The following is an 11,779-nucleotide window of genomic DNA, read 5'->3' as shown; positions in this document are numbered from 1 at the left end:
TACGATTTTATTTCTTCACCATTCCCTCACGCATGTCAGGATGTTTTTCCCAGATCCTTCTCCTTCTTCTTAAAGTAAATCCTCCAGAAGTTCCTTTACAGTGGGGCCTTCAGTATAAACTGCTTCAGATTGTGTTTATCTACAAATGTTTCCTTTTATCCTCATTCTTGAATGATAGTTTTGCTGACAAAGCAATTCTAAATTAATAATTCTATTCGCTCAACATCTGAAAACTGTTTATGCACTGTCTTCTGGCTTTCTTTGATGTTGGGAAAAATCTATCAGTTTAACTGCTCTTCTTTTGTAGGTGTTGTGGGCTTTCTGGCTGCCTTTGTGGTGTTTGTTTATTTAATTATTTATTTATTTGCCTCTGAAGTTCTGCAGTTCCACTACTGTATGTCTATATGTGGATATCTTTTTATTCATCCTGTTTGGGATACACTGTGCTTCCTGGATCTGTAGAATTGCATTTTTAATCAGTTCTAGAATATTTGCCAATATCATCTCTTTAACCATCACCTTTCCTCCATGCTCTCCCTTTTCTCTTTCTGTGACTCCAATCAGATGTGTATTAAACCTTCTCATCCCAGCCTCAGTAGAACTCTAGATACATCCACAAATGTATGCATTTTATTTTTACCCATGAATAAAGCACTATCCATTTAAGTTATTTGTTTCAACATATACATTTTTTCATCTCTGAAAGTTTCATGTTTGCAAAGATGTTTCTTCATTCCTGGTCATTTCTTGCATGTTCTTTGTATTGTGTGTTCTTCGTATTGTGTGTTCTTCTCATACCTACCTCGTTTGTGTTTGGTATTTGGCCATTCCAACATCTGTAATTCTTGAGAAGCTATATCCAGCTCTTAAGGTAGCTCTTGAGTCTGCTGCTTCCCCCTAATAGGGGTCTGCTCTGTATGTATTTGGTGATCTTTGCTTGTGAGGCCATGCTGCTTGTCATCTTTGGAGTCCGGTGAGTCTGAGTTGGGAATCCACAAGAAAATTTGCTTCTGTTTCCACTTGGACTTGAGGGTACCCTCATCCAGGACCTCCAAAGTCCTCTTTGAAGGTTTTGGTTAAGAGCCAGTAATCTCAGACTCAGCTTCTCCTCCTCATTGCTGTTCTAAGGATCAAATTCCCCACGACTATGTTACTATAAGAATGCGGCCTCAGGACAGCCCCACCTCCCATGACTGCCTGCAAGACTAGGTCAGATCAGTGGTACTCAAGTTCCCATCACACCACACTCCCATGGCTCTGCTTCCCACCTTCAAGGCTTTGGGTGCTAGCTGACCTCACACTTACGCCTCACCCCTGGGGCTGTGTTCTCATTGGTTTGGTTTTGAAGAGCATGGTCTCTGAAAACCTCTCCTACCTTTGAGAGGCCAGCAATGCCTCAAAGAGTGTATGTCATCTGAAGTCTAACCACTGTGGAGTAGGAAGGGCCCTTGGAGCTTCTAGACATTCATGATGTTGCTACAATCATTTTTTCTATCCCAGTCACAACACATTGCAATTCTACCTGTTATTTTTACTCTTCTTATTTTGAACCCACTATTCTCAATCAAAGTCTTTTCAAGTCGAGATTCTATTGTGGATCATGTCAGTGTTTTCTGTGCATCTATACAAATTTTTTTATTAGGTGAATAGGATAAAAATCTACACCAGCATTCTGCTCCTGGGTCAACGCAAGATCTTTCACACCCATTCATTTGTCCTTTCATTCAGGTAACAGACATTTATTAAGCATATACTCTGCTGTGTTCTAGGAATCCCTGACCTCAAAGAGCCTACAGTCATAGAACCCAATCATTTATCCCATCCCAGCCAACAGGAAGGATCTTGAGTGCTAATGAGCTTAACACCTAGAGACAAGTGGGTTAGAAGTCAGAGCACTTGTGGACAACATTTTGTCCACAATTTGCTGGATGGTAATGGATGTTAAAAGTCACACTTCTCCAAAGCGTCCCCTTCCACTATCTGATATGAGGTTTCGCCTCACAAATGAGTCCCAGGCACCACCTATGTGGGCCTACCTGTGAAATGACCCCCAGCTCTGCATCTGGGCAGTTTGGCTGGCAGATGTCTCCTTGCCAGCTTGTCTCAGTCTACAGGGCATGTCCCAGTGGTCCCCACCCTGTTCCCTAGCTCCAAAGCTGTTCTGCCCTGGGGATTATGGCCATCCTGGGGGTCCACACCCAGCCAGGGGATCTGGGGCAGCCTCACCAAGCTAGTAAAAGAACGAGTCTTCATTCCCCCAGGTATAAAATGGACACCTGATGAGAATGGAGTCATTACCTTTGACTGCCGAAACCGCGGCTGGTAAGAGCTCATAGGGGAAAGGTCTGCAGCCCGGGTATTTATCTCATAGCTTTTGGGTTTTGCCTCGTCCTCCTCCACTCCCACCCCCTCCCCGACCATCACTCAAGGGCCTTGGGTGTATAGAACCCAAACCAGACACAAGAACAGGAAGAGCACCAGCATTCCTCCCTTCCCTCTGCAACTGCCTTGCTCCAGGACTGATCATATGTGTCTTTCTCAACCTAAACCTCCTTCCAGGACACCGAGCTGTCTCCACATCCACCTTTTGTTAGGCTCTCCTCTCTTTCAACACCCCTTTTTTGGCAAGTTTCTAACAGAATCTGAAGCCCAGCTCTTTCCCTTTCTGCTGCCAGCCCCTCAGGGACCCTGGTTGGTCTAAATCAAAAGGGACAAGGGTTACCTCCAGGGCTTGACCTGGCCGGTTAGGTGGGCACATCCCCAACCACTGCCGCTCCAGACGGCTCCAGAACTGTGTCGAGTGGTTATGAAACATGTAAAATCTGCCATAGGTGGGTTGCCCTGAACTTTGGGTGGGCTTGAGCCAGCATCTGAATAGAAATAACTGCAGACCTTGGTCAGGTATTGGTTCTGGCTTTGGTTTTCCCATCTTGGGCATGTCCCTTTCTTTCTTCTGCAGGTACATTCAAGCTGCTACTTCTCCCAAGGACATAGTGATTTTGGTGGATGTGAGTGGCAGTATGAAGGGGCTGAGGATGACTATTGCCAAGCACACCATCACCACCATCTTGGACACCCTGGGGGAGAATGACTTTGTTAATATCATTGCGGTAAATGTGCCTTCCTGTTCTAGAATAGCTCTCACTTGCTCTAGAAATCATACACAGGTGCCAAGGTGACCCACAGCCCCTGACCACCCTGTGACCTGCGTGAGTGTGTTTGCTGGGCCTGGACTTTGCAAACTGATGCTGTTTATTCTCCCCCTACCTTCCCTCGCCTCACTGCAACTGCAGTACAATGACTACGTCCATTACATCGAGCCTTGTTTTAAAGGGATCCTCGTCCAGGCGGACCGAGACAATCGAGAGGTGAGTGTCCACTGTGGCCTGACACTAACAAGCCCCTGCTCGTGTCTGGATGGTGGGCGATTGTCTCTGCAGACTGTGTCTGTGGCCCCTTTTGCTTATTCTCATGGCACCTGGAATGAGAGCAGAGCATGTTACCCATGCAAACAACCAGAGAACCGCGCTGTAAACACGCTGCTACTTATCAGAGCAAACAGTGAGCAGATAGAGACCTCACACCAAACGGAACCTTCCTTATTCAGGACTGGTTTTTCACCCTGTGGATTATGTAGGTCTCCATTTCCCCTTTGGCCTCCTACCTGGGCCTTTCCATTATGTCAGTTTTCATGAGAAGCTTCCCTGAAAGGAGGACAAATTTAAACCCATTGAGTATCGTCCTTTTTCTCTGGTAAAAGACAAAGGAGGAGAGGACATGGCAATAAATTTTTAAGGAGAGCTTTTGCACATCATAGATTCCTCCCTCTGTGATGGGGGAGTTGGGGTTTGAGTTCCTATTGAAGCCAGGCCTCCGCCCTGGGCACCTTCACACTTTCTACTGTGAAGTGCGCACCCCTGGGCTGCGGGCTGCGGGCTGCGGGCTGTGGTCTGGGAGCCGAGGTTACCCTGCCTCCATCCCAGGACCGTCCTCCCCCCATACTCAGCTTCATACTTGGCATTTCCCGCCAATAGTGGCCATGGATTTGTACCAAGTCATTCACCCTCTCTCAGTTTATCCTGGGGACATTTGAGAAACACCTATTGTAGAGGACCAGTCCATGAACTTAGCTGCATCATGGAGACACAGGCCTCTGATGGCCCGAAACAGCCTCCTAAATTAACACCAAACATGAAGCTCCACTGGCCCACTCAACCCCCTGATGCTTCTCTAATGTCTCACCCATGACAGCATTTCAAACTGCTGGTGGAGGAGCTGATGGTCAAAGGTGTGGGGGTCGTGGACCAAGCCCTGAGAGAGGCCTTCCAGATCCTGAAGCAGGTGCCCGCTATAATGAGGCCTGGGAGGGAAGGACTGGGAGGAAGGGGGCAGGTGGGGGGAGGCAGGCTTGGCCTGTGGTCACGGGCACTCCTCTTCCCTACACAGTTCCAAGAGGCCAAGCAAGGAAGCCTCTGCAACCAGGCCGTCATGCTGATCAGTGACGGTGCCGTGGAGGACTACGAGCCGGTGTTTGAGAAGTATAACTGGCCAGACTGTAAGGTGACCCTCCCACGGGCGTCTGGGGAGAAAAAAAAGCTTCTCCTTCTGCCATGGATGGGATCACCAGCAGGGCCCCTAAAAGGATGGCCCCCATGCAAATCTGCTTTCCTATTAGAGCCATTCTTGCTTTCAGATACATTTTAATTGGGTGTTCCAAAATTATGATGACCCGAGACACAGAGGCCTGATGTAGGAGGTTTGGGGTGAGGGACCAGAATATGGTTTGGGGACATCAGAACTGCCAGGCTGGGCCGGGCACGGTGGCTCATGCTTGTAATCCCAGCACTTTGGGAGGCTGAGGCGGGCGGATCATGAGGTCAGGAGATCGAGACTATCCTGGCTAACACGGTGAAACCCCGTCTCTACTAAAAATTACAAAAAATTAGCCAGGCGCAGTGGTGGGCGCCTGTAGTCCCAGCTACTCGGGAGGCTGAGGCAGGAGAATGGCGTGAATCCGGGAGGCGGAGCTTGCAGTGACCCAAGATTGTGCCACTGCACTCCAGCCTGGGCGACAGAGCGAGACTCCGTTCCCAAAAAAAAAAAAAGAACTGCCAGGCTGTAAACCTCAGCCTTGCACCTACTCCGCAGTCCCCATGGCCCTGGGCGAGTTGTGTTGTGTTGCTGCCTGGGCCTCAGGGGTGAGACTGGAGAACCCGAAGACTGATAAGCACTCAGCCCAACATCTAGGACTCACATAAACCATGTTAGCATTACTTACGGCCAGGAATTTTGCTGCTGAGTGCATCTGTGTCTTGTGGGTTAGGTCCGAGTTTTCACTTACCTCATTGGGAGAGAAGTGTCTTTTGCCGACCGCATGAAGTGGATCGCATGCAACAACAAAGGTGAGTGCCGGGCCGGCAGGTGCCTTCCCACCTGTGCCTGAGCACGGGGCACAGGGTGACCCAGCCTTGGAGGTGCTGAGCCTGTGCTTCCCCGTGGCCCCTAAGAGGAGCAGCATTACGTCAAGAACTACAGCCTCAGTCCCTCCTTCGTATTTGGAAAAAGCAAGGTGAGACAATGTCAGCTCTGTCTCCATCCTGCCCCCATTCTTTCTGTCAGCAAATTAAGGCATAGACTCTGGTTCTGGTTCTGCTCCCAGACAAAAAGCAGAGAGTCACTGTTTTCTTTGGAATAATGTTTTGTGTGTGAATGGTCCTCATCTATCTCTGACCAGACCCCATTGATTCAACAAAAATTCACTGAGCATCCACTATGCACGTGGCACGATTTCCAGGCACCAGGGGACCAAGAGGGATCAGGATGGACTCAGGGTCAGTCTGCCTCTTGGTATTGTCCAGCAGGGAGACACACGAGTAAACCACCACCCACGATACAGCCTGAAATGAGCTTTGATGGTGGAGACACAGACTATTCAGGGTGCTGGGGGGGGGCCATGGGGGAGGCACTCTCCAAGTCAGTGGGGCAACTGGAAGGGTGTTCCAGGCAGAGGGAACGGTGTGTTCAAAGGGTCTGAGACCTGCTGGGAGCGGACAGTTGCTGCATCTCACTGGTGAGGGGGATGAACATGGTGGGAGGTGGGGGCCAGAAGAGCAGAGAGGCCATTCACAGCTTTCTGCACAATCTGCTCTTTGGAGTGTCACCATGGCTCCAGGGAAGAGGCTGTAACACCCACCCCACAACCCGAGCAAGGAAAAGGACCAGAAAAAGGAGGAGCGGAGAGGCAGAAGTCTCTGCCTCTGATTGGGTTCCCTGAACACAGACCTAAGAATGACAGAAGAAGGCTTACAGGGCACTCTCAGGAGATGCTCCTGTGAGGAAGTGGGGAGGGCGGGGCTGGGAGAGGAAGAAGCCGACCCCCAGTGCCCTTGCATCAGGCCCTGCTGCTCCTGCGCGGAGCTCTGGGTGGGAGAGAGCCCCTCAGAGGTCTTCCAGGGCGAGGCAGGGTGAACCTTGGCCTCCCACTGGCCTGCGGCTGCCCCTGGGTAAAGGACACAACTGGGGGGAAGCAGCTCCCTGCGCCCCGGGCCAGTTTCCAGAGAGGATTCGGCTGTGAGCCATCAGCAGCCGGGGAGGGTGCAGGCCCTGGCGAGGAGTTCCCCGGGCAGCCTTGCCTTCCACACCCACGTGGCCCTCCCTACCGCAGGCTACTACACGCAGATCTCAACGCTGGCGGACACCCAGGAGAACGTGATGGAATACCTGCACGTGCTCAGCCGCCCCATGGTCATCAACCATGACCACGACATCATCTGGACAGAGGCCTACATGGACAGCAAGGTAAGCCTGGCAGCAGCTCCCAGCTAGAGAAGCCGATCCCAGAGTTAGGGATCCCAGAGTTAGGGACCCCAGGGAGCAAGACTTCCTGGCTCAGGAGAAGGGTGGGCCTAGCACCTTAGGGAACATTAAGAAGGGTGGATGAAGCCGCTTTTCCATGCTTTTCCTCCTCTTTTCCTGACAGCCCTTGGCCCACTAATGGGGCCGCTGCCCATATGCTGCCCCAGACCCCCAGCAGACCTGCCCAGGGTGCTCTCCACGGACAGGGTCCCTGCTCCAAAGTTGTTCCTCCCTCCTCCCCCACAGTCCTCGCCTCCCTCATCATCCCTGTCTCCCACCCACCCGGGGGAGAAAGGGGTCAGACCAAGAATCCACCATCCCACAGCTGGCACACATGTTCTCCCTTCCTGGGTCCCTGCATTTTCAAAGGACTACAGGCAGCAATGACTTGCACAAAAGAATGAACATCAAAGGGAGAGCTTCAGATGGGACCTTTTTGGGGAAGGGAGACAGTTCTACCACTTCTCAAATCCCCATCACATAGGCAGCCACCTGCTTCAGTGATGATGTATCAGGCTGGGCTCTAGAGAGACCCAAAAAGAGGGGCTTAAATAAGATAGAAGTGAATGTCGGCCTTGGGTAAACAAAGCCTAGAGCTGACCACAAGCTCTCTGGTCGTCAGGGGCCCAGGCTCCTCCCTGCCGTCCCCTTTGCTGTCCCAGGGATGTGACCCTCATCCTTGTGCTCAGGAGGCTGGCGGAACATGAGTCAAATGAAACCACATTTAAGCATCAGGCTGTGGAAGCGGCAGCAGGATGCTTCGCCCCTGTGAGGGAAACTTGCAGGGACTCGTGCCAGAACCCGGAACTCACCTCTCACTGGCCAGAACTTAGTCCCCATGCTGACAAAAAGGCTGGGAATGCAACGGCCAGCTTTCTTCAGACTTGCTCTATGTCCGAAGGCAGTGGCATGCTTACCTCCCCCTGTTAATAGTAGACATAAGCCATCTGGCCAAGTTTGGGATGAAAAGCTCATTAATCTACTTTACAGGGGCTCAGCCAACAAGGCCATGCCCAGCACTTGTCATCCGACCATCACCAACTGCTGCAGAGAAGGGACGAGCTGGCTGCTTCTGGGCAGGGCTCTCCCTTCCTTGGCCAAGTGTTTGTAGGGCCCTGTGTGTCCAGGTTCGATGAGAGAGAGGTGGGTGGGGAGAAGGAGGACAGGAGGAGGGGATCTTCTCTGAGCTGTCTTCCCGTGACCGCTGGCACCTGTGCTTCCTCTCCATCACCTGTGCATTCATTTGCCTGCCAGGAGCCAGCCCAGCAGGAGGGGCCAGGGCTCCGGTGCTCTGTGTGGCCTCCCTTGCCTGGGAGTGTTGTGGTCATGCCACGGGAGCTGGAGAGCGAAGGCTTTCGGAACCCTGAAATCCAATGAGAGAATCTGGGCTCAGGCCATTCCTGCTGAAGGTGGCCTGGAGTGTTGGGTGTGAGTTTGGCAGAAGGTGGGTAGAGGCAACCCCGGCTTCCCTGTGTGCTGTCACTGATGTCAGACGGGTGGTGCTAGGACGTCCTTCGCCTTCCATGGACAGCCTGACCTTCGGGCGCTCTCTTACCTCCACGCACACAGACGAGGCCACAGTTCACGGTCTGATCTTCACTTTTACATCTGTCCCTTTTACACCTGTCTCCTGAGGTGTCCCTCAGTGAGAACCACCCCCTGCAGCCAGTCCCTACATCTCCTCTGTCTTCCTCCTTCCCTCTCCTGTCCCTGACTTAGGAGTCCCTGAAGTTAAGAGTCACCTGCAGATCTCCCGGACCCACCTCGGAACCCTCTGAGAGGAGGATGTCACTCCCCTGAGCCCAGGGCAGGTGTCTGCCCTCCCAAGTGTGTCCAGAAACACGAGTGCAGGGACAGCTGTGAATGGACCCTGCCCAGGCTGAGACATGTCCTAGGGAGAGCAGGCCACACGGGCCTCCAAGAGCCTGGGAGCTGCTTCCTGGGAGCCAGGGACAAGCTGGCTTCATGCACTCCTCACTCAAGAAGGAGAATGGAAAGCCCTCATGTAGCCCATGGAGATGTGTCCAAGCTCAGAAAACAATTAGATGTCATCGTGGTTCACTCTCAGAAAGCCTTACTTCTAACTCTAAATTGAAAACTCAGATGAGGCGAGAAAAAGAGACATAGTGGCCAAAATGTGCTTCCTTCTCCAAGAAAGTCAACTGTGGACTTCCACGACTCAGCAATCTCCTTTAGTTGATCTCATCCAAGGTCGGACTTATGATACCTCTCTTCCCACATGCTTGTCGGAATCCTACCTTTGTTATAAAGTGGGGCACACGTGCAGAGTCCCTTTCAAATAACTGGAGGAGCCAGCACGGCGAGCCCAGGCAGTCAGGGTGGACAGCCATCTAGAGGTTGGCAAGGGTTCTGGCTCTGGTGTTGCGAGTGGAGACCATGTGAGTCTGACCGATGTGCTAGGGATGGCCCCGAGGGCCACTACAGCTACACCACGGCCTGCCCTTGCGCTGCGGTTCCTCAGGGTGTGCCTGTGTTTCTGGGTAGCTTGGGTCAATGTCCTCCCTCTCACCTGTAGCAACCTTGAGTCCATATCAGAGGTTTCTGGAAAGCTGGTGCTGTGCAAAGCCTCTCTGTTTCTGGGCGGGCGCAGATAGGCCTGTTTCCTGGGTTCGCGCTCAACACTCAGCCTGGGCCTCCCTGAGACAAGAGAGCTTAGTGAAGGTGCTTGGGGCTGGGTCATGGGGCTCAGGGCCCTGCTGAATGACATCAGCCTGGTCCTCCCCTCCAGTCCACCTCTGGCCCCCAGCATTCCTGCCAACTCTCCTTTTGCAGAGAAACCCTCATTTGGGATTTCCTCCTTCCTGTGGGAAGGTGACTCTGGATAATTGATGCAGTGACCATGGGTTCTCTGCACTGGGTGCTCTGAGTACGGCAAACCAGTGGCCCTAGGCTACAGCTTCTGACCCCTGTTCTCCCCTCCCTGACAGCTCCTCAGCTCGCAGGCTCAGAGCCTGATGCTACTCACCACTGTGGCCATGCCAGTCTTCAGCAAGAAAAACGAAACGGTGAGTGGCTGCTCCTAGAGAGGTTGTAGCAGGGATTAGAACCTGGGGCCTCAATGGCATCTTCAGACCGGTGATTCTTGACTTGGCTGTGCCTCTGAGCCACCTTGGGAGGGTTTGAATGCAGATTTCCAGGCCTGTCCCAGAGTAGCTACCCCAAACTCTCCTGGTTGGAGGTGATCTGGGGGTCTGTGATTTTCTATGGCTTCTCCAGGGACTCTGCTCGCTGGCTGGGAGTCGTTTTGCTGCTCTGCAGTTGGGACCCCTGCCTTGGGGAAGTAAGGCTGGCGGGTTGCCTGCCAGCCTTCCTGCAAAGCCATGCTTAATCTGCCAGGGTGTGCAGACTCTAACTTGTCTGTAAAGGCCTCTGGTGAGGGGATTTCTCGAGCCTTCCATCCTCCATCTGGTCAGGAAATGTTTCATTTCCCCCCGTGTTTCAGGCCCCATATGCTTCAGAGCATCCATGAATTATGGTCCCTAAGATCCCAACAACTTCACCCTCTGCCGTGAAGATTAATATTTCATTTAACTTTGGATTCCATTTAAATATTACAACTTAAATATTAATGCCGGGTATTAATCTTCCTGGTAGCTGGTTTTGCTCCCGGGACCTTGTCTGATAAGAGTCCGGATTTTTATTCCCAGCCTAGAATCTAATTGCAGAGGAAGAACCACTTAAAGCTTAAGTGGCTTCCTCTTCCAAGCTCTGGACAGGCCCAGGATCCAGTCTAACCTTGTGAACAGGGAAGTTGGGTCTCCCCCATTCCTTGTGTCTTTCCTTCCAGCGATCCCATGGCATTCTCCTGGGTGTGGTGGGCTCAGATGTGGCCCTGAGAGAGCTGATGAAGCTGGCGCCCCGGTACAAGGTGAGCCTGGGTCTGTTCCCTGTGGGGATCACAGGTTCCCCAGGAGCAAACTCCCTCCCCTGTGACGAGAGCCTCTCTCCAGGCAAGCCAAGCCCAGAGCTTGGATGGGGCCTCTCCGTCACCGCCCAAGAAGTGCAGGTGCTGAGCATGGGAGCAGCAACGCGTGCCCCTGGGTCCCTTTCCCACCACGAATTATGACTTGCACTGTGGCCTTCAGTAAGTCCTTTCCCTGCCCAGTGTCTCAGTTTCTCAGTCTGCTCCTCCATGCCACACAGTCCTGCTGTGAGTGTGAGTGAGATTACATCATCAAAGCACCCAGAACATGTGGTGGGAAAGAAGTCGGTGATAATATGTATTATGATGGTTGCTATAAACGGTCAAGTTTGGAAAGGACTCCTCAATCAATGGATGGAAGCATGGCACTGGCTCAGTTGTGTTCCTATTGAAAACACTCACTGCTGTGAGCTGCCATCTTCGACTGTCCTGTGGCCCCCAAACCCCTGCCCAACTCCAGATGCCCAGCACAAACAGCAGACCTAATGCCCCTCCACCCTGGACTCTGGCAGCTTGGAGTGCACGGATACGCCTTTCTGAACACCAACAATGGCTACATCCTCTCCCATCCTGACCTCCGACCCCTGGTAGGTACAGACCTTCTTTGCCTTGGGATCCTCACTGTATGGGATTTGGGGGTAATTCACAAAAACGATTAAAACAACAAACACACATTGGGCTCCATTTAGGAACCCAGTGGGTAATATGAGAAAAAAAAAATGTATTCGAGTCATGGCCCCTGTTTTCAAGTTGTTTGGAATCTATCAGAAGAGACAAGGCAAAACCATGTGAAATGACTGATGAGTGGGCCAGAGAACACGTAATGAAGTGTGCAGTTTTGAGGCTGAAGAGCCCACAGGGCCATTAGTCACATCTGCTTGGAGTCTCCCAGACTGGGGGCCTGTGAAGTTGGGTGAACAAGGAGCTAACCATAGAAATAGCAGGGAGCCCTCTCCTGAGCAGCACAGCTTAGGATGCGTT

General features: G+C 52.0%; 1 protein-coding gene across 1 annotated transcript in view; it reads left to right on the top strand.

The window, feature by feature from the left end:
* The window catches only part of CACNA2D4 (calcium channel, voltage-dependent, alpha 2/delta subunit 4), a 139,908-nt gene that overhangs the window by 38,322 nt on the left and 89,807 nt on the right, over nt 1–11,779 (top strand). The window contains exons 7-16 of the mRNA XM_011967152.1: nt 2,262–2,322; nt 2,960–3,110; nt 3,294–3,368; nt 4,252–4,341; nt 4,447–4,560; nt 5,324–5,402; nt 6,665–6,798; nt 9,804–9,881; nt 10,664–10,744; nt 11,311–11,385. Coding sequence (XP_011822542.1) covers nt 2,262–2,322; nt 2,960–3,110; nt 3,294–3,368; nt 4,252–4,341; nt 4,447–4,560; nt 5,324–5,402; nt 6,665–6,798; nt 9,804–9,881; nt 10,664–10,744; nt 11,311–11,385 — 938 coding nt within the window. The remainder of the gene's footprint in view (nt 1–2,261; nt 2,323–2,959; nt 3,111–3,293; nt 3,369–4,251; nt 4,342–4,446; nt 4,561–5,323; nt 5,403–6,664; nt 6,799–9,803; nt 9,882–10,663; nt 10,745–11,310; nt 11,386–11,779) is intronic.

This window comes from Mandrillus leucophaeus, unplaced genomic scaffold (assembly GCF_000951045.1).
Source record: "Mandrillus leucophaeus isolate KB7577 unplaced genomic scaffold, Mleu.le_1.0 Scaffold79, whole genome shotgun sequence".
NCBI classification, from domain to species: Eukaryota; Metazoa; Chordata; class Mammalia; order Primates; family Cercopithecidae; genus Mandrillus; species Mandrillus leucophaeus.
The sequence above is the reverse complement of the archived record's forward strand: the minus strand, read 5'-3'. Positions and strand labels throughout refer to the sequence as shown.